Genomic DNA, 24,940 nt, shown 5'->3' on the forward strand with positions numbered 1-24,940 from the left:
CACTACATTGCTAACCTTCCTACCATATGGAGGAAATAATAATTTTTTGGTACATTCCCAGGTGATTTTCACGTTGTACATTTTCCTTAGGATGCATACTTTACAATTTGATGGATGGTGTATTTTTTCAAACCCCAAACAGCCCCTTCAGCCTAAGAAAACCCAAAAACACTGTTAAGAACAAAAAGAACCTCAATCCACTTGTGTGAATTGACATCTGTTCAAATCTGAAGCTACAGAAATGCAGAGGTCACCATACAAATTTTCAAACACAACCCTTCACAAATGACTGTCAGTCACAGTTCCCCAGACGTGTGCACTTTGTGCGGGTTGTCATACAAGCAGGCAAAGTTAATATTTTATTCTCCTTGTGTCGCAGTTTCTTCAGGGTTTTAAATTCCCAAAGAATCAGCTAACAGAAGGAAGAAGGCCAAGCAATAAATCACCACTTTATCACACGTGTCCAAGGGCTCAGTCTGTATACACTGGTGTGGGGGCAAAAGGCAAACTGGCATAATTTTGGAGGATTGTTGCTGACCAAGTCTTGAGACTTGGTGAAGTTTGTGTCCCCCCCAACTTGCAGGATACATACCATGAACTTGGGATATCATTCCAGTGCTCCAAATTCTCCAGTAAGGAAACTGAGAAGCTTTCTCCACTTGAGAAAGAGTAGTGTTTGTAATTCATTTCTCAATGAGGGACTCTGGACAAGGCATCAGTTTTACCTCACCTGTGTGCTGATCTATGTATAATCATAAAATCTGTGCAGTACAGTTTTTCCAAACCTTAGTTGAGGTCTGAATCTAAAGAGCCATTATAGGAAGCAAGGCCAGTCCTGACCACAGATTTCCTCCCAAATAAATATAGGTGAAAATATTCAGTGTTTGATGACTGCCTCAAATTCCTTTGGGTAGCACAATAATTTCACACCACAGAACTCAAGACCCTTATTATAATAAATAACCACCTTGTCAGGTTATTTTGGTTCTGCATGAAAGGGACTTTAAAACATGGTTAGGCTTGAGCAGGAACAATCATAAGAGCACTTTTGCATCCTTAAAGCTCTCGATTTGGTCTCTAAAATGATTCTGTTTTCCTCACAACCTACAAAGAGGTACTGGGAGAACAAGAAACAAAAACTTCTGTTTGAATTGCAGAACCCTACAAAAGTACTGATCAACGAGCATGGGAAATCACAGAATAAATGGTCTATGGGGAAATAGCTGGTTGTACTTAGTTCCAGATATCCTTTGTGAGCAGGAATTTCATTAAGTGATTCTCTGAACACAGTAATAACTCCCTTTTGAACTGATTTGTGTCTAGGTTTAATTTCAGGCGTGTCTTTGATGGCCTGAATCTTCCTTTAGTTCATCTGTAAATCTCTGTTTGCCATGTGAAGTAGTGGGGAAAGAGCACTATTGGAAAATACTTTAGCTCAGTGTCTGTGGGAAATGGAACAGCTCAGCTGGAATGGCATGACCAGTACTTCTGTGCTTGCAAATCTTATCATGTCTGCATACAACTGTGGAACAGCAGGACTCTGATCTTCAGTGCTGGTCCAACTTGATAATAACCATATCTCAAACACTGACCTTAGATTTTATGTGGGCAAGACATCTTAAACATGGGGAGGGGAAAAAAAAGTGTGAGTTTTTGAAAAGTAAGAGTAGATTAAGAGATTGAATCTACTAGATCACCCAGGACATAGTTTTGTTCATGCTAATAAATAAGAAAAAGCCCTTAAAAAGAAACTAATTTCATTTTGTGGGAGTCAACAAAACCTATTCCTCTCATTTCTTGTTTAATCTGATCTAAAAAGGTATGCCAAAGAACAGGTTCAAGGTTGTATTATAGTTTCTTGATATATTTCCTCAGTGGTCTGAAACATCTTTTCTTGCTTCACCATTAGAAGACCAGACTGGACAAATCCCTGAGTAGCCTCTTTTTGACCTCATAGCTCACCCTTCTTTGAGCAGGAGGTTGGACTGGAGACCTCCTGAGCTCCCATCCAACCTGAATTTTGGTCCTGTGTCATTCCTCATTTAGACAACAGCAATCACCAGGGTGGAAGACAAACCAGAAATTTGCTGCACCACATTAAAGATATACTGCCACCACATTAAGGAAATCTGCTGCACCACATTAAGGATATACTGCCATTCCAGAAGAAGCCCCAGAAATGTTTTGGGATTTGCCTTCCCACCTGTGTTGCCTCATTCTGTGCCAGCATTTACTATATTCCCTGGCTCACAGGCTCACTTTTGGCTGGCATACTTCCTTTTGGTATTAGCACGTTGTCAGAAACATTCAGGGAGTGGAAAGGAATAGTTTTTTCTGCCATTCTGCAATGGTTTTAGTAGAGAGTGCATCTCTGGGTTTAAAATAAGTTTCAATTGTGCCCTGTCTTTGCCTTGCTGGGAAACATCCCCAGCCTAATAATCAGCACATCCCTTCTGGAGACAACAGCCAGACTGTTGTCACTGGTCAGCTGGTTCTCTTGAGACATATTTGAAGTGCACTTCTACCACCTGTTTCTGGAAGTCCCTTTTTTGTTATCAAACATGCTATTATTATCTGCTCTAATTCCAGGCAATTTTTTATGCCGTCTGCTTATGTTTTGAATTGTGGAGGTCCAGCTTCCAGCCAATGTTTGCACATTTTTTGTGCACTTTTCCATGTCACCTTCTCCATTCAAGGTTAATTAGTTGGACAATTTTTAGCTTCTTTCTTCCTCAATTTTTGCTTCTTACACTGACAATTTTCCACTGCTAAACCTTCCTCCCACTCCTCATAGATACAGTTATTATTTCTAGTAAAAATCTCACTATTAGTAATCCACAAGTTAAAAAAAAATTGCTTATATTTTTGCCTCTAATCTTTGTGCCCTCAGTTTATACCTCTGCCATTTGGCATGGCATTTATGGCATTTTGGAGACTGTTCTCTAACTAACTACATTTTTACTGTAGTTGTTCATTTCATGATCAATTTTTCCAGGCTATCAGAAATTGACTGTAGAAATCCTCTCTGGTCTCCCCCTCCCTGCATTTTTTGGCAGCTTCATCTGCTGTGCACACTGAATTTCTCATATCTAATTATTCAAAAGAGTCATGCACCAGATTACAATCCCATTTTCCAATTTGTGTGTTAAGCAGAGTACTGTAGTTACAGGCTCCTGAGAATCAACCTCCATCCTCCCCACAAGTGGCTGCTGCCTGCTACACTGCCTTTCTCTACAGAATTGGCTGAGACAGAATTAAATATCTCCCTGGGTTACTTGGCCTCTTTGCACTGATCCATTAGTCCACATCCAGCTGAGTCCAGAAATTAGTTAATTGCTGATTTATCCTAAATGTTTTATTGGTATCTGCTTGGGTGAAGAAGACAAGTGTCCTCAGGATTTCTGCCAGATATTTTTTTCCCTCTCTTTTTAACTCAAAGCTATGCCCCCGAGCCTGTTCAGGCTGATGATTGACTCCAAACTGCATGTGAAAGACACCTATAAGAACTTCATTTCTTCACAATGAATAAATTCTGCAGCAGTTTGAAAGCTGAGCCACCCTACTTGCCTGCCAGCAATCCCCATCTCTGTTTATCTTCCCATCCATTCACTTGAACCGTGATGTTAAATTAAATAAGCTTCCCAGGGAGGTTTTCCTTTAAATATAATGAGCTTTTGTAACATATGAGCTGGGAGAAGTCAACATCTTCCCTTGGGGCCTCCTGTGGGTCTCAGATGAGGTTAAAAAAGTGTTGTAAATGTTGGGCTGTAGTCAAACTCTCTGGCTGCTTCTGATACTATGGCTTGTGATATATTTGATTTTTCTTCTGGAGCTGATTTGTTTTTAGTCCTTTAACTTCTTCTCATATTTGACCTAAAATTTAACCTTCTCCTGGCATTATCCATATTCTTTAACACCTTCCATTCCCTAGAAATCAGGTTAATAAAAACCTTTTTAGTTCATCCTACACCTCCAGTCTGGGTAGACATTTATCATTGCACAACAAACCAAATATTTTTCTGCAAAGAATCATATATTTCTTTCCTGGGAAGCTCTTGAATCCTGTTTATATTGCTTTTGTACAATTGAAATCTTGCTTGAAATCCTTCTTGCCAACACATTTATAATTCAAAAGGATTTTAACACAATGGAATAGTAGCATAAGATTAATATAAAGAAGTGAGGATAAATGCAAAGCTTCATACAAAAGCAAAACCAGTTAGCTACCCAAATGTAGGCAACATATTTCCTAAAATGTAGGGAACAGCTAGTTAGGTATCAATTCCAGGAAAGGACCTGGGGATCTGAAGGTGTTTGTAGAATGATCAAAAGTGGTATAAGCAATCCCTTCACTCACTTCAGCCCCAGCAAGGTCTCAGTTGAATGCCCTGCCCAATTTTCAGAAGTGCATTTCAGAAAACAGAGAGAGCAACAGGAATCCATAGGAGACCAACAGGAGTGACCAGAGCTATAGACAATATCACCTGTGAGGAAGGGCTGCAAGAATTTAAGTCAATTAACCTTGAGAAGACTGAGGAGAAATCTAAAAGGATTCATCCAGTACGAGACAGGCTGTCATAAAGGTGGCAGTGAACTGCTTCATAGGTCCCCTGGAGATAGAATGAGAAGAGAGGGCCTTAAATTTCAGCAAGGTGTAACTAGGGAAGATGTTAAGTCTTTAAAAAGAATGCTAGCTATAATTGAACATTTGGATGGACTTTAATAGAGCTTTTAGGTATTTATTACTATGCATTTCTAGAACAGGATTGACAAATACATGTCACAATATACTTATGCTCCTTTGATCTTTCTTCAGTCCAGGGGCAGAGGCTGAGCAGCACATTGGGATCCTTTCCAACCCTCCTGCCTTCATAGAATGTACATACAGCAACAGAAAAGGTGCCACTGGCTCTGCAATGACACCAGCAAATCAGACCCTGAGTTTACATCCCAATGCAAAATGAGGGGGCTTCCAGTACAATGTGTGTTACTAGCTCTGAGCAGACTTTGTTCTAAGAGAAAGTAAAGCTCCCTGCCATTCCTCTCTTTGAATCTGGCCCCTGGGGACAGGATTAGAAGGAACCAGCACAGATCCTTACCAACCTCAGCTGTTCTGTGAGTGCATACCAATAGCAGGGGTGCAGCACCCTGCTTTTCTGCTGGGTCATTCCCAGCTAGAATCCCACCTGGTCCAGCTCTGCAGTCTGCCTGGATGACAGTGCCAGGTTCTTACTTGCCTCAGAGAAAGAGTCCATAGTGGTGTTTTTTAATCACTGGAGTTTTACTGGTGTGGAGAAAACTGGGATTTTCTGATGAAGTCTGTTCTCAACTAGTGCAGACAGATTTTTCTTTATACTGAAACAAAATAGTTAAATTTTGACCTGCCCTTGATCTTTAAAGGATCTTGATCTTTTGATCAAAAAATAGTAGTGCTCAAACTCTCTAGACTTTGTTTCGCTATCTCCTCACACATCTTCCTACTTGCCAGTGACTTCATTGCCAGTTCCTTATGGATGACATGTTACAGGAACGACTGCATCAATGTGTTGCTGAGCAAGTTTTATTGGGACCTGGCTGAGGACTGAAGACAGGACTCCTCTCCATAATTTTTAAGGAGGCACTGTCAGCTGGGTGAATTGAAACTTGATACAACTTTTATCTGTATCTTTGTAGGTGACTTGCTGCTCAGCTGGTTGAGGTTTTAATACATTTCCTTACCCAGGGTCATGCCTTTTATATGTAACATATGTATATAACATATACATAACTCTGTGGTTGTTTAAACACAGCAATGTACTAATTAGGGTCTTTTCTCTGAAACAACATACAAGATCAGTAAGTCCTAAGACAGAAAACACTATTCCCAGGTTGATTTGTAGACAGCTCCTTAAGACTGACCAAAGTTTGTATTCATCAGTCTTCCATGAAAAATTACTGGACTTCTTTCAATGTTGGGCAACACCTGAATTTTTAAAAAATATTATTCCCATGTATCCCAATATGTTTAAGGTACACAGTTTTGACTTCAGAGGTGATTTTTCCCTCTGCTTCAATTTTGAGGAAGACATGCCTCTGCAAGCTCAAAGCATAAAGGATCATAGTCCCAAATACTCCTTCTGGTGCATTCAGTAGAGCTCATCACTGTGAAGCATCTACAGGTTGATCTTTTCTGACTGAGCACTCTCTTCAGAGCTACTGCTGTCAGTTCATTTGGGAGCTTGAAAATAGCAAAACCACACATCTGTGACTTAAAGCATAAGCATGTATCATTTGAAAGCCTCAGCACTAGACAGGCACTATCAGGAATGTGTTGGCTTTTGTGTAATAAGTGCACCTTGCCCTTGAGGTTGGCCAAAAGTGTGTTTGTGTATCCCAGCCCACCCCAGCAGCACCCTCCATTTCCTCCTCACATTCTTGGTGTGTCCATCCTTGCCACGCAGGGAGCGGTGACCTGCTGAGCTGGGCACTTTATCTTTGCTTATCTGGAAGTCCAGCTTGGGTCAACTGAACTTCTGACCCTTCTGTTCATCAGCTGCTAGCTTGAGGAGTACTCAGCCTGACAGGAGTAGTGGGAGCTGGCAGACTGTTGGTGTCACGCAGCATTTTTAGGACCAGGTATACACTCAGCTTTCCACAAAATGCCTAAGACCTGCCCTTTGTTTGCCAGTCCTCTGAATAACCAAGTAGCCTGCCCAAAACCTGTGCACAGGGAAGTGATTGATTCTGCCCCTCTGGAGTTTAAGTGCCAGCTTCTAGGATTCACCTCCTTGTGACTGATATCCATGGCTTTTTGTTCTAACACTGAGGAGGCTGTTCCTTCCTTCAAAAGGCAACCAGAGCAATGGATGTTGCTACTGCTCCTGTCCTTTTATCTGCAAAGAGTAGGAAACCTTTCTTCCTGAAATACTTTCAGCATCCACCACCCACAGGAATGCACAAATCACCAGATTACAGGATGTTCTGCTGAGGAGCTTTCTGTGCTCCCTCTTGGGGCTGGCCACTGCATTTGAACAAATCAATATTTGGAAAAAAAAAATAGGCAGAACTGTCCAGCCTCCAAGTTACTGCATCCCACAGCAAGCAAAGCCTGGCCTCTATCTCCAGTCTTCAATCCAGGTAATGCTTCATATTTCTAAATATGTCTTTGCCCAGTGAAATCCCTTCCTTTTGCCCTTGGGCTGGAAGGCTTTCCACTTTTTTCATCACTCCTGCATTATGGATCCTCCATGTCCTTCTTCATGCTCACACTGGTGGTACAGAGCCAGGAATGTGCTTTCTTGTCCCTGCTTCCCTTCCATCATCTTCTGACTCAAGAGTGGGCATTTCAGCTATTTTTATGTGATGTCTTAGCCTTAAAACTCATTTCTAGATTCCTCATATCTCAGTTATTTCAATAGATTATCTTAGCAGCAGGTGTTATTCGCTCCCCATCCCACTCTACCTCCTGCTTTTTTTTGCTCATTGATACTTCTGTACCTAACACTTGCCAATAACATTTTTTTTTTTTTACTCCTTACTCCAAGGACAATCATCCTTGGCAACACCAAAGTCTCTTTTTTCACTTGTGAGTTTGGGTTTTTTATATTTCCAAATCTGCCAGCTTAAAGCATTGTCCTGTTTGTGGTTCCTTTAAACACATTAGTCATAGGGAGGAAACTGTGGAATTGAAATCCTTTTACTGCCTACATGAACCTCACATTGTAGACTAAGTGTTTAATTTTCAGATACTTCCTTTTCCTGCCTGGAAACGGGGAAGTAAGCCATCAAATTGCCTGGTTCATAAAGCCATTGGACAAAAAGTCAGTTTTGAAAACACTTCTTGATATGCAGTAGAAAAAATGTGGGTTTTCTTCCCCAGAAACTAGTGATATGAGAGAATTCAGCAGATAAAACTGAGCCTAAAGGAAACCTGCATGGAAAAGACTCAATTCAGAAAGTATGGAGATGCTCTGAAGAAGTCTCTATCTTTCTCCTTCCCACAATTAAGGAACAGGAAAGTTTTGAAGCCTTTGGTACTGATAACTGAACTTGGACACCACTGCAGGGATTCAACATCTCAAGCCTACTTTGTAATTTTAGCATCTGTGAGAGGTTTAGAGAAGAACCACAACTTAGAGCAGCTCTCCCAGCGTGTATCTTTAAGTGTATCATGGTTTCTTGCCTCAGGTTCTTTGAAATTTCATCTGAGCCATCTGTCCAATGCTACTCTTCCAGACAACTTAGTGCTTACAGGCCAAGGCATTCCTCCTCACAGGCTGTGCTGGGATAGGTCTCAATTTTTGCTTGCAGAGAAATAAGGTTTTCAGATCACTTCCTTTTGGAATGGTCAGTGGTGCTCTTATTCCCTAAGGCTATGGCACAGGACTGTGAAAACACAGCCTCTGGCAGTGCTACCAGTCAGGACACAAGCATGAAACCATTACCAAGACAGGCTGTATCAAACATTTTATGAGAAGTGGTCTTATATGTCTGCTTATTTCTGTTTTCCTTAGACTCTGACATGCCTTGTCTGTAAAGACTGATCTTGAGTTACCTGCACAGAACGTGGCCTTTAACAATGCACCACAAAAGACTCCAGTGCCAGAGCCACACAGATTTTTCATTGTTGTAAACTAAATCAAACCAGCCCCTCTGAAGACCTAATGTAATAATTGGGATGATTTGTGTGTAGAAGTCATAAATAGGTTTTATTAGGCTAAGCAGGATAGACAAAATGTTTGGAATTTACAATTTAAATGTCTAAATTTGGTAACACTCCCAGAAATTATAATTAAGTAGGAACTAAATGGCTTTCTTTAATTAAAACATTTTGCCAGGAAAATAGCACTGATAGGTACTTCACTTCCAAGAATTTCATGTGCCAATAAACTGACCAAGGGTTACTATATTGAATTTCAGCAAATGCCTCCACACCCATGACAGGAACTCACTGTCAGTGCAGTTTGGGTGGCTCAGTGATGGTGGAACAGCAGAGAGCACAGCGTGGGCTGCAGGAGCCACTTGGGAAGGTGAGTGCTCCAGGAAAGGTCCTGTGGGAAGCTCTGCACTGTTACTGCCCTGTTCCAACACCTCCTACACACTCACAGACCCAGAGAAATTCCTTTAAAGTCCCACTCCGTGGGTATTCCTGAAGTAAAGAGGTGAAGAGGGGCAAAGATACTGTGGCCCATCTCCTAAAATGCATGCAATGGGCAGAGGTGACCCCACCATATGTTTGGGAGCTGCCTGCTGAGGATGCTTTGCAGCTGCAGCCACGCTGGTTTAGAGCATCTTGTTCAGAGCAAGAGCCACCAGTGAAAGTGGCTTTAACTTGTCAGCTCTGCAGCATGAGAATCACACAACCTTTATTAAACCCATTAGCTACAGAATGAATGTAAAGATATTTCTGTGACATTCTTTAATTTAGTGAAAAGAAACAAGCTTAAGCATTGTTCCTTACCTCGAGCTGGTGTTTCAGCTAACCCAAGTTTTCCACAATAGCAGACATCACAGCAAGCACAGCTCTCTGGGCAGCCACCTGAGTGCTTGGAGAATGAGCTCTACAGCCTCCAGTTCTGTGTAGCTGCTAACATAGAGGGAGTGTGAGGCTGCTGCACACCCATGGTAAAATAATTCTTCAGTTTAAACACACAACTCTTAAAAATATTTTTCTGAGAATGAGTTTTTGAGTACAGGACACACTGAGATAAATTATTCTATACCTGCATGCTCAAAGTGTATTAAGTTCACAGTTCTTACCCATCTGACACAGCCTTTTGTAGGGCCTGAGCTTCTGTGCTGTTTTCCCTTAAGACTTCGTTACATATGCAAAAAATACTGAAAATCTGAGCGGAAGCTCTGGTGACAAATCCTTTGAGACTCTGACGTGACGAAGGAACAAGCCATCTCAATGAATAATTTTGCAGTTTATTAGCATAGTGAAGTGTTTTGATTACTTTTGCTTAAGTGAATGACAAAGGAACCCTTTTATCACACACCCTGCTCATTTCACTATTATTTGTCCTATTGAAAGCTATCTTTTTTTTTTTTTTTAATTAGGCACAGGCATAGCAAATTCTTAGGACCAGCGGTGTTATGACACTGGTATTAATTAAAAGGCTACTATAGAAATAATAGATAATCATGTGATTAAGCTGTGTGTCTCAGATGTTCAGAGTCTAGGAAAACAAACAATCCCAGAGGGGGCAATGATATTTCTGGTTTAGCCCTCATAACTTGCAAGTGCTGAAGGTATCTGTGTGACTTGTTCACGTTTGCCATGCAAACAGAGCACATAATAAATCTTAATGACTCAGCACGAGAGTAAGGGAGAAGACAACAATATTTCTTACCTCTCCAGCTAGTTAACTCTCCCAAAGCACTGCTCACAGCCTGGCTGGGCTCCCTTCAAACCATCCAAACACAGGCTGTCTCAAATGATAGTAGATCCTCATGTTTAGCCAGCTGAATCATGTCCTTTGTGTTTCTAGAGGGCATTGCTGTCCATATCAAAATCTATTGTGTTTCTGTTAGAAGGAGTGTGAAAAAAACAGCATCTGCCTTCACTAAATGCACTATTTCTGCAAGTCACAGGGATGGAATCTTGCCAGGCTGCCCAAAATCTCAAATGCTGTTTTAAACACTGCACTAGAGCTGAAGCATGCAGGGGAATTGCAGTTCTCTTCCCCACGGCCAGACTGAAGGAGATGGTGTGTGATAATCCTAGGTGTATTAATTGACATTTAGGAGACTAATACTGCAATGATAAAAAGTTCAGATCTAGCACCAGTGCGAAACACCTCAGCCTTGTGAAAATTTAATAAGCTATCATGGATATTTTCTGCAGTTTAATGTACCCAAGTGCCAGCCATACAAATTTTTCCTGTCTGGGAACCAAACTGGAAAGTTTTCACACTATTGTATTTGTAGAAACTACCTACCAGTTTGATTTTTTCTCATTTCCATTTTCCGCCTTCTTTTTAATTTGTTTTTTTTTTTAATTTGCTCACTCTTTTTTTTAGTTCCTCACTTTTCCCAAGACACTGATGTCCCATCTAACATTATCTGAAACATAATCTGATGAACAGAGCTACCTTTTTTCTTCTGTGCATTAACCCCTACAAAACTTAATGGGAATGAAGATAGGGATAGGTCAGTATAATTTTCCCTGTCATTTGAATTCCATTCACCACACTTGGCAATGCAAAAGGAGGATCTCCAGTTGGGTTCTTTCTTACAGTGGACTCAGTGGGAGAGCTGGGTGTATAATATACACTCTTAAGAGAAAAAAAAAGGTATCTTCATTACAGAAATATATATATTTATATGAGTTTTTATATTAATTGACATGCAAGCAGGCTAATAATGATATTTTAGACATCATTCTTGCATTAGAGAGTATTTTGAACACAATGCTAATCTCTGCAATGTGAGGCAGAATCACAGTGTGTTTTTTCCCCTGTGGTTCACCTTGAAGTTATTTTAGGTGGTGTTTTCCTGGGTATGCTGCCCTGAAATGGAAGGAAGAGCTGTTTCTCTGTCGTGCCCTCATGTCTGTGTGTATCCACGAGGGGATGGCAGCTCCAGTGGCAGCTGCAGAGCAGTGCAGAGAGAGCCCTGCTGCCCCTGCACACCCCTGCATTCAGCTTGCAGAGGCATGGCACAAAGTCTCCTGGGCTTGGAGCCTCTCACCCACCTGCTGGGCTGGAGGAAAAATTCAGCTCTTTGAGCTGGTTTGACATTCAGCATGAGGTCATTATTCAAAGCATGGGGTTTTTGTCAGACCAAAGCAATCCAAACCCTACAAACACCTCTTGGATTGCTCAGCTCTTCTATCCATTGGGAAAAAAAAAAAAAAAAAAGTAAATCAGTATGTGAAGAGAGCATCCAATCTTAAATTCATTTCCTGGGGTGATCTTTTTGGGTTTGAAGGCTTGACCTTCCCCTTCTAATGACTCTCTAACAGGTTTGAGTCACCTCGTGCTTTAAGAGCAGAAGTTTGTCACTGTGGGACTGAAGGGTTCTCTACCTTCCACATTTGGCAAAGGCCAAGAACATCATTTGTAACCATTTAGTCATCCCTCCCTCAAACTCTCTTTGATGTCTTCACAATTCCCAAGGTGGGGAAAGATCCATCCTTCCCATTTGGTGGGTCCTGGTCCAGTACTGAATCCTCTTCCCCTTGATGCTCTGCCAAAATACCTTCCTAGTGCACATTACTTGGAGTTTTTTTAAATGATCCACTGATTTCCAGCATTTCCTTCTCTTCCTTAAAGTGCTCCTAAAGAAGTCACAACCTGTAAGACTTAAGCATTTAGTTTTTTGTCTTTTTTTCTTGACATTTCCACAAAGGAAAAAGCACAAAAAATTAATCTTGGAAGCCAATCTCATCATACAGATCAGTCTTTCCTGTTGAGAAACACGGCCTCTTCAGCTGAGAAGGATGTAGGAGCTTCTGTTTTTACAAGTCCAACAGCTCTAAACCCAAATGGCCTCCAAACAATAGAATTGAAAAAACTGATGTTGATTTTTAATGGCTATTATTCAAGGTTGCTGGAAGGTAAAATATGAGTGACAACATAAAACAAATAAAGAGGAGTGAAAGGTAATTCAATTTGCTGTAATGTTCCTTTCTTCCACTGCACTTCTCTCTCTGCAGAGAAACACAAAGCAGCTCTTTATTCTTTTCCTATTCCATCAGTTTTTTCCTTTATAGGTCAAAAAAATGAAGTAATTAGACTCTAATATAAATACTGGTGGTGAGCAATTGATTTTCACACTTCTCTCTTGTAGATGGAACTACAGTGCAGATAACCAGTGCAGCTGGACCACACTAATGACCACCTGAGATTTTACAAGTAATTTGTCTTTACCACAGCATCAAACGTTTGATTTTTTAACAACCAGGAATATATTTCCCTGTTAAGTATTTAATCTTTGGTTACTGAATGCAACCATTTACCTTTAAAGCCCCGATGAATATCTGTTGAAAAAATGATAGTTTGTCCTTCAGCTTCCCTGAGTTCTCAGGTGCAATTAAGCTTCTCTACAGAGGCATCATGTTAGGATTTAACTCACCTTAGGTATTTCTGGGATAGACATTTACTGCTGGGTAGTCTAGACATGTCTTGGACTGGTTATTAATGGAGAGAAATGAGTGCTTTTTGGAGCATGATTCACCTGACCCTGTCTTTGATGTCCAGATGAGAAGATTCATCTTTCTACAATGCTCATTCCTCTTCTGTTATAACAGACATCAGGTGCTGAATTTACTTTATTGACTTTGCAAATGCAATCAAGCACAGAAAAGAATGAAAACCTACCATGGAGAAATTACTAGGCTGATTTCCTGACAAATTTGGCCAGTAGTGTTATAAATAGGTGCAATAAACATAATCTTTGTGACAGGACACCCTCACCTTCACCCTCATGAGGATTTCCTATTTATTAACATGGAAGAGGTGGTAACTGTGGTGCTTCCATTTGTGTAACAGAGGCTGGTGGGGGGTGTTGTGAAGCAGGGAGATGCTTAAGGGAGTCAAGAGAGTAATGTCACAGAAAGCTCTGTGAAAGACTTGGGAGATGAAGGAAACTTCAAGCTGACTCCTGCACACGCTCAGGAGCGCTCCAAGCAGACTCTGGCAACAGCTGAGCAGACGTGTCTCTTGACAAAAGGTGGGGCAGGATGGATGGATGGATGGAGGGAGAGATGTAGATAGTTGGATAGGTAAGTAGACAGATGGAGTATTTTGCAGCTGTTTGGCCAAGATAAAAGCAGTTTTGTGGGCTGGATGTTCTCAGCTGGTAGACCTGGGGTCCTCCCTGCCTGGTTCCAGCCTCAACCTTCTTCCTTTCTTTTGGGGAGTGCCAAACCCCTGATGGGAGGCCATGCTTATGGCAGAGGGGACAGCCTGGAGTGGGCCCGTGCTGCTGCTTTGCTTTGTCTTTCTAGGAGGCCTCAAGGTGTACGTAGATGGTGGCTGTGCTGGGAGCAACAGGGAAAGGGATCACGAGGTCCTGTCTCCTCCAGAGCACGAGATATGTGCCTGGAACACAGGGCATAGAGGCAGAGTCCTTGTCTCCATTAATTCTAATTTTTTTTATCCAAAGCAATTCACCATGAAGGATGAAAGAGGCCAGGACAGGGATATGTGGCTGGTTAGTGGAGAATTTGAACCCACTTAGCAGTCAATTGAGGTGCTTTAAGGCACACAGCACACCCACACTGCAGCAGCTTCTAAAACCAACTCAGCTTGTGTTGCCACTTTTCTGTTATTTCACCAAAGCAGTTTTAAGGGTGGAGGTGTTTTTTTGGTTAGCTCTGATATAAAATAAAGCCTGTGCACATGCATGATTTTACAGCTGTTCTGCCCCCAGGCCAAACCCCAGAACACATTGCTATCAGTCCCAGAAGGTGTTTTGTGTTCACCTCCTCTGAGTGAGATACTGCTATCAGGGTCTGCACCTCTGGAGAGGGCAGGGAAGTGACAGAGGCCAGACCCACAGGGCAAAGGCATTAACTTTATGCTCCACATCACTGCCTGACTGCTCAGCTAGATAACCCTGCACATCCCAAAGCCCCAGCTGCACTGCTGGAGGGGTGATGGCCCTGGGGGTGCTGCCTGCAGGATCCAGAGCCAGGCTGCCAGGGGGGTGTTGCTGGGTAGGTGTCCCTCAGCTGCTGGCTGGCAGGGCACTCCTGCAGCATTTATACCTGCCACCAGGAACTGGTTTTCAGGAACAGACACCCCCAGAGGATGTTTCATCAGCAATCAGTTTATTTCAAGTGTATCTAATTGCGACTGGAGGCTGGAGCCCCATTCCCCACCCCTCAAAGGGAGGTCAGTGATTCTTGGCCTCACAGAGGTGCTCCAGAGGTGGCCAGAAATATCCTTGTGCAGGTTTCACAAACAAACAGTGGGGAACAGCCCTCTGATGCTGGTTTCTACCTGAGGTAATGCACAGGTGTAGGGAAGAAAAAGGGGCCTGTGTGGCTTGGGGAGCCCCCAGGAGGCACCCCCACCATGAAAGTATCCTCCTCAGTAACACTCTCTCCATCACCTTATGGCCTTGGTGGTAGACAATAGACACTGTGTGGGTTTGTTTTGTCCTCTGCTCCAGTGGCACATTCCTCAGGACCACCTCTGATCTCTGGGGGTATTTGGGCTGAGTGCTCAACCAGGCAGCTGGCCAGTGGTAGCCCTAGGCCTGGTGGCCAGGGCCAGGCCAGGTCCCATGGCAGAGCTGTCTCCACTGTGTGCAGCTTCTGGACATGGCAGTATGAGCTGCAATAGCATGGAAATACAACCTAAGGACAAGATGAGGCACAAAGAGATATCCCTGTTATCAACGGAAGCAGGAATGAGTGCTGTCTGCCCATCTGGAGCTGGGGAGCTGGAAAAGATGCAGGCACCATCTACACATCAGTAACTTGACAGCAATACAGTTTAGGAAAAAACTGACATAAGTTTTAGATTTTATTCATTCGTACATTATTTACAGCAGTTGCTTTCATATTACAATTCTCTTTCATCTTTTCAGTTTTCACTTATAAAAAATTAACCAAATAAACCTTATATAACCAAATTTATCACAGCAGGTCTGGTTAATTTTCACAGTTACAGCGGCCATCAGGAACAGAACTTAAGTACCTACAAGTCATTTGTCCAGAGCACCTGGCCTGCCCCTGCCTGGGGACACCCTGCTGTCCCTGGAGAGCTGGCTGGCTCCCGGAGACACCTCGCTGCAGCGGGGTCACGCTGTGGAGGCTGGAGCTCAAAAGCCTGAAGCACACCAGGGGATAACTTGCACACATCATTACACCTGCCACGCCTGGGGAACGGTTTGTGTTGCTGCCTTGATGGTATGCAAACAGCCTTCCAACAGAGCTGACTCCTGCTTCCCTCCACAGAAAATGAGAGTAATTGATTCTCTCTTCTGCCATTGCTGAGCCCAGAAGTGCAGCAGCAGGGCATGCTGGGGTACAAGACTGTGGCAATAAGTGTTTGCCTTCCTCTGTGTGACTCTGACAGCTCTTCCTTATATCTGTCTCTCTCACCAGGAATGGTATTTGCAATAACTCACCCCTAACTGTGGTGAAAAGCCTGCAGTGCATAAGGGCTCACAATGACTCAGCTCTAGGGACCCCACACGGGCAGGTTCTCTGCCAAGGTGACACCCAGTTCCAGAGAGTGGTGGCCTTCCCGAGTACTTAATCCTGCTCCCCAGGTGCAACAGCACCCCTTAGGAACACACTGCTGCCAGTGTGCTCCTAACAGCATCACCTTCATTAACTATCTCCCTGGGCTCTCCCCCACGTGCTCTTTTGCTTTACAGTGGTAATTATTGCTGTTTTAGAATATGTTTGTTTTTCTTTGAGGACTTGTAGCCACTTCCCGTTACAGAGTACAGTACATACTATGCTGAACATAGAAAACACAAGACTCATTTCACATTGGTCTTGTACAACGGTGAGGAGATGCAGAGTAAGAGGCTGTTTGGGGGAATCCAAGTTTCTTATTTAGGCGTGAGCGAGTAAGCCACTGCCTTAAACATGAGCAGTTCTGGGAAGCAATTTAGCCTGTTTGTTTGTTGGGTTTTTTTTTAACTGACATTGGACATTTTCCAAATACATACCACACATCTGCTTAACACTACCAAAATATTATTTTTTTCCTTTACTGCATTTGTCTCAAGAAGACTTTTGCTTTAATAAAATAACACAAGCACACAAACTGCTTAAAGCTAACTGCCCAGCACAATCATAAGTACAACTCACAAAGCAACTGATGCTTTGTTAAACCTAATTACATTTTAAAAAATCAAATATACATATTACGAGGCAAAAGGATTAAGCTTTGGAGGAAAAGAAATCAGAAACAATATTAGCTGTAAGTTCATTGCACTTACATAGGAGTAGCTGCTTCTGCATTCAAATGTGTTACTTGTAAATAAATTTACAGTTGCATTATGTATTTGTTATGCTCTTGGTCTCACTAGGTCTGTCTTCTACTATTTAGATGTTAAAAGCATGTTCTCTCCCACAGGTGATCATTGTGCATTACAAAGACAGCACTGAACAGTGATTTTAACTGTGGTCAAACTCCAAATGCTGACTTGGAGCTTATTATTTTAAACAATACTGTGTTTTGACTAAACTCTCAGTTATTCAAATTAATCTCCTGATTTATTTTCTATGAAACATACACCCAAGCACCATTCAGGTAGCAGGTTAGTGGAATAAGCTCTGTTGCGTAGTCCCTAGGACTGAGGGATGCAAGAGCACACCAATCTTTCCTCAAGATTCTATGTGGATCTATTTTGAGAGAGAAAAAACCAAAATTTTCCTTTTGCATTTTAAAGCTTACTTAAGACTTAGCATTACTTCATTTCCTTTATGTGGTACAGTATATTCCACTGCAAGAGTCCAGTTAGTGTCCAATTAAAATGCCCTTATTAAGCTTTAAGTAGAGTGCATACCTAGAGCATCACACCAGCACCAGTGAAACAGGCCCCAGCACACCCAAAGTGAGATTGTTAATTCAGAGGTAACCAGAGCTGGTTCCTGCCTTGGTGTGTTTGGCAGTTTGGAAGTCCCTGCAGTTTCTATCCATTTACACCTCAGCCAGCAAATCTGGCAAATTAAAAGACAGCAAACCTGCATCACATACAGGTGTGGATCAGTGAGCAACAGCAGCAGCAAGGATTGGGACAAGGTTCTGCAAAGCCACAGTTCCCTTGGGAATTCTGACCGTGGGACTTTCTGTTCTTCCAGTTGGCCACAGCAAGGACAGGGCCCAAGACACCCCTGGCACCAAACACTTTCTGCTCCTGCTGCAGGTGTGCAGAACCAGCACCCCACCAGGCACATCCCAACCCCAACAGCCACTGCTGGCCCTTAGTCCTGCCTCCCCTACCCAGGGACTCTTAAATTCTGACATCACAACGCGAAGAATCATCCTCATTTCCCATGGGGAGGAACACAGAGGCAAAATGACCCTAGGTCCCAGCTCTGGGGACAGATGTCCCCAGGGTCATTTGCCCCCTGCACTTGCTGACAGGCAATTCTGAAATGAGTCCTGCAGGCTGTACCCATGCACAGGCCCAAGAAGCAGGATCACTTCTGGAGAAAGGTAAAGGCTTCTCAGAGATAGCATCCCACATAGAGACAGAGGGATGGGAAAAGAACAGCTTTCCACTGATGGCAGTGCCCTGGACTTTTCTGCATCTCCCAGCAGAGACACAGTTGCCATTCCTAAGAATCTTGCAGGTGCTGTCTGCTTCACCGAGGGAAAACACAGCATGATTTTACAACAAATACAAATTTAAGGGTTTCAAGTTAGACTAGAAACCACTTTCTTTGTTGGTTTGATTGCTTAGCATTATCAGCCTGGATCTGTTTAGGGGCCAAGCTTCCCAGAGAGCTTATTGCCAAATATGACAGGTGCTTGAGATGCCAGTTTGCTTAGGACGTGGAGGGAGCTTCCACTCACTCCACAGGGATTGGCCCAGGCTGTGCTGGAGGGCTGGGGCAATCCCAAGGCTGTGGACCTCAGCCACAGTAATGCAAATTTTCCCTTCTTTCCTGGTTTTTGTTTTTTTTTTAACTTTTGGACATGAGACCTAGTGCTTTCCTCAGGGAGCAAGGGCTCTGTCCCAAGGCCCTCCAAGCAAAGGACACTTGAGCAGTGTCTTGTGCACAGGGATTAGCACAAAAAGCCCCACTCTAAGGAGAGAGCAACCAGGTGAGGAAACTGCATCTCTGCAGGCAGCACGAGGGCAGGGGCTGTGACAGCCCACCTGCACTGCAGAGTAGGAGCTGCTGTGGGAAGTGCCTTCACATGTCTAAAACATCCTCCACCTAAATCTGAACTGGTCTTACTTGATCACCACATTTACCAACCTTGGGCTCAAACTCAAGACATGCTCCACTCTTCCTCACACTCCTGCCAATGTTGTCCTTGGAAAGAGAACCCCCCAAAATAAATCAGGAAAATCCCCTCCCATCTCACACTGATGTGGGTCTCTGTTGGAATCAAGACTCAAGGACTGGCAGTAGGTCCAGACCATCACCTCTTCTGCTTGGGACCAAGCCCACAACCACCTTGTGCTGCTCCTCACCCACCCAGCCACTGATCTGGGATGGGGAGAGTCAGGAGATGATGCTCAGGCCCAGAGAAAGGGCTGTGCTGACCTTTTCCAAGCTGTTTAAACCAGTGCAGAGCAGATGGATGGATCTGCCAAAGGCAGCTCAACCTCAACATGTCACCCTGTGAGCTGCACCACAGTCTGCCCACACACTTCCCTGGCAGCAGGTGAGCCTGGCACGGTCCAGAACCCAGCACTCCTGTCCCCAGAGCCCTGCATGGGAAACTTCCCATAAATGCAGACAGAACAACAGCATCATGTGGTGCTTTTAAGCCCAACCCTGGCAGCTCTGGGTGGGAGAGCAGCAACAACACAGGAGGTTGTGCACCCCTGTCCCAGTGCTTCTACCAGGGATGCAGCTCTGGCAGCCTGCGCCATCTTCCAAGGAGAGCAAATCCCAGCCTATTTGGCAGCCAGCCCTTTCCTTCAGAAACAAGCTGTTCTGGGCAGAGAGCTGGGAGCAACCAGCTGGATTTCTTCCAAAAAGCCTGGTCACAAAGCAACTGGCAGAAGCATTAAGGGAATAAATTTTCTTGGCAGCTACTGGCCAAGTGGCAAAAACTCAATCCTTATCAGTGCATTTCTGTGTGTTGGGGAGGAATGCAGACAGCACCCCCAAAGTCACACCTTCCCAAAGCACCTCTTCCCCAGGAAACTCAACAGGTATTACAATCAGATACTGTAATATCATCAGTCAAAGTTTACACGTTTTAGAAGAAAATACTGGTAAACCTGATGGTACTTCTGTGTCTGTGGGATCTGGTGGGATTTATTCCAGGTTTGGATTTTCTGACAGGATGTGGAGTTTTATTTCAAAGGCACAGGTATCAAATAAAACCAGCAACATTAGTTTAATTAAATAGCCTAATAAAAAAAGTTAATGCTCAATTTAGACTTTACATATTCCTCCCTTATTAAGAGACTAGTTTTTGCTTTTTGTTTTTTTCTTTTACCCTCCTGGAAAGGTTTTAGTGCAGTGATTATATAGCAACAGAAAAATAAACTAAAAAAGGCACAAACTTTTGTGTTTTTTCTTTCAACTTTTGCTAACACTTATTTGTCTGTTTTACTTCGGTTAATAAATCACTGAATGCAGCAAGAAAATATTCTGCCAATTTCTGTACACTATACAAGAACCCATACCAACAGTACATTATTTCAGCTTCAGGAGAAATGTACAGCATAGAAAGACTTTTAAAAATATAGTGCCCCATAGAGAAATTTTGTTTATTAAACTCATGGTCTCTTGCTACAGTGTCCTTCACCATCCTCACCACCCCCTTATTGCTGGAACACATGCTGGGACTCTGCCCCGCCAGCTCCTCACAGGCTGGACTGAGCCCAAGCCAAGCAATGAAAGGGCAACTGGGGCTGTGCCAAGCGGCTCCTCCATCCCCAGCATCAGTGCCTGGCCCATGGCCCTTGCAGGGATGGGCTGAGCCCCCTGCCCTCTGCTCTCCATCAGCTTCGCCAGCCACATCTCAGTGCTGGGAAAGCTTCTGGCTGGAGAGGAAAGGGCAGCTCCTGGTAGGAGTGGGACAGACAGCACCCCATGTCCGAGGTCGGTGCTGTCTGTCCCCCCACGTGCCCCAGGGCCCCCTGTCCTCTCCCCACACCCCAAGGCTCCTTCCTTCCACAGCTCTCCTGCCGACTCTTCCATTGTATTTGCAAGCGTGGTTAACACATGCTCTACCCCTTCACCAACTTCATTGTGATGAGGTGGGAGGGTTTCCCCCCTCACCACACGCATAATACTTCATAAAATAATAATTGTTTTTCCCAGTAAATAAAGGGGTTTCCCCTTTAAATGTACTAGCAGAGCCAAACCCCTCTACCCACCTGAAATTAAGTGCAGCCAGAAATGGTTTTCTGTAATACTTCTGATACCACGCTTTAAAAATTAAAACCTACCAGTCTTCTTTTTCCCCAAGATGTAATTCATGCAAAGTTGCTATTTGTTTAAATAAGTTATAAAAGTTGATATCTCAGGCTAGAAGAAGCTGTAGTCTTGGTTATTCTTTAGTTGGCAGGCACTGTACATACATACCGGGTACAGACACATGCCGAATCTGCTTTGCATTGCTTTTGCATTGTACAATTCACAAATCTGACATCATTAAAGCAGTTAATTACCTTTGATGGAAGGCTGCAGTGAGGCCATCTACATTTATCAAACAAGCAGCTGGTTAAGATAATAAGTACGCTCCCCCCCACCCTGGTGCTCCCCAAAATGCTATTATCTGTCACACGTTGCTTCTCTGAAGTGGTGAGATTTGGTGCGCACATTAATGTGCAAATGTGTTGCCATAGGAACTGCAGCCTCCATTACGCCTCAACGACACCATTCAGCAAAAGCCAAAACTAAAAATAACAACAACAACAAAAAAATAACCCTTAAAAATAAGATGAAAACAAACAAAAAAAACCCAAAAGGCAGCAAAGAGAAAGTCCAACGCACATGCGGAGTCTGGCCCAGGACTGCAGGTTACGCGTGGCTACGGAACAGCGCAGGAGATACTTAGGTTTGATCTTAACATCACACTATGGTACAATGGGGCTCAGTTCAGCCGGTCCGAGTCTGTGCTGGCGTAGGAAGGAGGGGAGGCGGAGCGGAGTCGTGGTTACCGGATGCACCCGGGGTCTCTCAGACATTTGGCAGAATGAGGCACATCCAAAAAAAGTGCAACACCAGTGCCGTGGTGGCAGTGCGATGTGTTTGAGTGCGTGCACGCGCTTTCCTCTTCATGCATTGTAGCAAGCAGGTTGGGGCGGAGGGGTAGGGTGTACCCCCCACCTTTTCTCTGAAAACTATTAACCAGTAGATTACGGTAAGAGGAATGCATATTCTACTTACTGGTGCGAGAAATACTGAAAACTGCATTCAAGTAATATTTCTGCACTATTATGAATGCATCACTATGTTATCTTACACCTGGAAAAGGAGAGGACTATGTACACCAGAGCAGTTGTACTATTTTGCAGTAAGTTTCTGTGCTTTACAGAGGTACCTGGGAAGGAGAGGCCGCTGCTCCGCTCCGCCCCGCTGGGTTGCAGGACTCCCAGCACCACCACCTACAGCATGCGAGGAAGGGGCGCTGCTCGGCCGGCCCATCGAGCTGAACGGAGCAAACCAAAACGTGACGTGAGGGTACAAAAACTCTAACCCAAAATTGGCAAATCAATGGTGATGAGAAATAGAAGGATAATTTATTATTTTTGAATGGGGAGGAAGGGGGAAAAAATACTTTTTTTTTTTTGTTTTGGTTGGTGGGGGAGTTTTTTATTCTTCCCGCAGCTGCAGGCGGTAGCGGTGGTAGCGGACCTGGAAAAACATTCTCTCCAGTAAGGAGCGTGTCATCCCTGGCAGGGCATAATGTTCGACGACACCCACGTGCTTGAACCCCAAGGACTCATAGAGCTTGTGGGCTGCCATCTTCACGGCCGTGGTTCCCAGCACAACAGAGGAGTAGTTGTTGAGCATGGCGAACTCCAGCACTTTGCGGCCCAGGGCCTTGGCGATCCCTTTGCCGCGGTAGTTGGAATCAACAGACATGCGGCGAAGCTCCACGGTGTTGTCTTCCTCGTTGCCCCGTGCTGCCACGATCCCCACCACGTTGCCGTCCAGGACGGCAACCCAGAAGCAGGAGCCTGTGGGACATAAAGCAGCACATGTAGTCACCCCCGATGGACAAGGGCCCATTGCCAAACACATATCTGGGAGCAGGGCCTGGGGTCCAAAACCACGTCACATGTGGGGACTAATGACCTCCATAAACAAGGACCAAACACTCTTTTTCCCTGACAGCGTGAAGGAAATATTGTTTTCCCACGGAAAATGCACAGGGGCTACAACCTCCTGTCAGGCAATTGTAGAAAATAAGAAGGTCTCCCATGAACCTCCTTTTCTCCAGCTTGAACAGCCCCAGCTCCCTCGTATGCTCCTTGCAGAACTTGTGCTCCAGACCGTTCACCAGCCTTGTTGCCCTTCTCTGGACATCTCAGCATCCTTCCTAAGTTGAGGGGCCCAGAACTGGACACAGTACTCAAGATGTGGCCTGACCAGTTGCTTAATTATCACTCAAGAAAGCCACTATTCAATACAGCAGCCAACCATGGGCACTGAGAGGTCTCTTGCCCAGATGAAAAGCACTGACTTTCAGTGCTCTGGAGCAATATGTCTTCATCCAGAGGAAGAAGACCCCATGACGGGAGAAACCCATAGTCCAGACAATGGCCTTCTTCCCAGCTGCTAAGCAGAAGAGAACCTGCCTTGGACAGCAGCTCCATCTTCTGCACCAACCCTACCAACTGTTCTGACCCAAATGCTTGGCACATCTCTGTAAGACCAGAGTTATGCAGCCCGAGGGGGTGCTCAGGGGGGCAAAGGACCACCCCTCCTGAAAAACCAGGGGACACATGAGTAAGACAACTCAGTATACTTTGTCACTGGAGGAGAGCAAAGCACAGTGTGGTGGTGGGAGGTGCCTTTGCAGCTGCTGTAGGAAAAATGCACATTGTGACACCACGAAGCCATCCGAAAGAGATAGCCAAGGTCTTCCCTGCTTCCCTGTGGCACAGGTCAGCTTCCAAGGAAAAGCTGGCTACAAACAAGGGGAAGGGAACTAGCCCAGGTTCACCTCAGCACACTGGGCTCATCCTCGCATTCAGAGGAATGTGCAGCTCCAGCGACACTCTCTCTTGTTCCCACTGTGAGCAAGTCATCATGCTGCTGCTATCTAGGTCAACAGCTAATTTTTAAACCACCAGGGCCCATCTTGACCCATTTATCATGAGCAGTGAAGATGTCTCTGCTCTGCTGCTGCGCTGTCAGCGTGACTTGTTCCCCAGCACTCACTTGGATCTCAGAACGTGATTTATTCAGACACGACCCCAGACGAACACCTACAAGCACTGAAACCAAGCAGCCACCCTCCCTCTGCATACAAATTGCAGGGTAGAGAGCTCACTGCTGGTTTTAAAGTGCTCATCACGTGGTGGCTGAGCCCAGTTCACTCCTCAGCCCATCCATCACACCTCTGGCCGCACGGCGAGCACACTGAACCTAAGAGCCACAGTGATCCTCACCCTACAGGCATGGCAACCACTCCTGTAGTGTAGTTCCAAAAAGGAGGTTCAGGAAGGAACCTCACCAAGTGAGGAAGGCTCCACACTTGGGGAGCAGGGGTGGGAGGCTTCCCTGGGGCTCCACTCCTGGGGCAGCCCCCAAAAGTGCCATGAAGCATTTATCAACTGGTGTCCACTGGGCTGCAGCTGGTGGCACAGTCATCACATCCCCCTCATCCAGCCCCATCCATGGCAACTCCTCCTGGAGCTGCTTCTTCAGCAAGTCTGCCTCATTTCCCCTCAAACCAGAGAAACAACCTAGGTTCCTCTCAACCCGAGGTTACACAATTGCTTCCATGACTGCTTCCCACTTTTATTCCTTATTTTCTCTTCTTAGCAAGCACCTCTTCTCTGTGCCCACCAAACCTGAGAGGCTGCTAAAGCTCGCTCAGCAACACTTCCCACATTTGTAAAATGGCACGTTTCTGGTACTTTGAGTTATTCTGAATATTTAAAACCCAAACCTGGACATACCCACTACCACAGAGCCACCAAACCTTTCACATTCCCAGCCCTTCTAACCACCCTCTCCATATTCCCACACCTGTCCAATCCCAGCAGGGGCTGGACCCAATTGCAAGCAGCATGACAGCAAACCTGCACTCCTTGTTAGTTTTTACTTAAAATTTTAAAGCTTAATTACAATGATTTTGAGTTCAACACAAAAAGAAACAGTATCTGGCACATGTCC

General features: G+C 44.3%; 2 protein-coding genes across 3 annotated transcripts in view; one reads left to right on the forward strand and one right to left on the reverse strand.

Moving 5' to 3' along the window:
* The window catches only part of LOC128787103 (DNA polymerase nu-like), a 111,617-nt gene extending 98,747 nt beyond the window's left edge, over positions 1–12,870 (forward strand). The window contains exons 30-31 of one of the 2 annotated variants that reach the window (XR_008430573.1): positions 8,899–9,008; positions 12,772–12,870. Coding sequence is in view for 1 of the 2 variants with exons in the window: in XM_053941001.1 (XP_053796976.1) it covers positions 8,899–8,919 (21 nt within the window). In the remaining variant the exon portion in view is untranslated. Of the gene's footprint in view, positions 1–8,898; positions 9,365–12,771 lie in introns of those variants that run through there. The other variant, XM_053941001.1, reaches the window with a different exon arrangement.
* A 2,572-nt stretch (positions 12,871–15,442) lies between these two features.
* NAT8L (N-acetyltransferase 8 like) overlaps positions 15,443–24,940 on the reverse strand; it is a 32,758-nt gene continuing 23,260 nt past the window's right edge. Inside the window, exon 3 of the mRNA XM_053941619.1 lies at positions 15,443–22,773. Coding sequence (XP_053797594.1) covers positions 22,406–22,773 — 368 coding nt within the window. The 3' untranslated portion in view covers positions 15,443–22,405. The remainder of the gene's footprint in view (positions 22,774–24,940) is intronic.

Source organism: Vidua chalybeata, chromosome 4 (assembly GCF_026979565.1).
Source record: "Vidua chalybeata isolate OUT-0048 chromosome 4, bVidCha1 merged haplotype, whole genome shotgun sequence".
Classification (NCBI taxonomy): domain Eukaryota; kingdom Metazoa; phylum Chordata; class Aves; order Passeriformes; family Viduidae; genus Vidua; species Vidua chalybeata.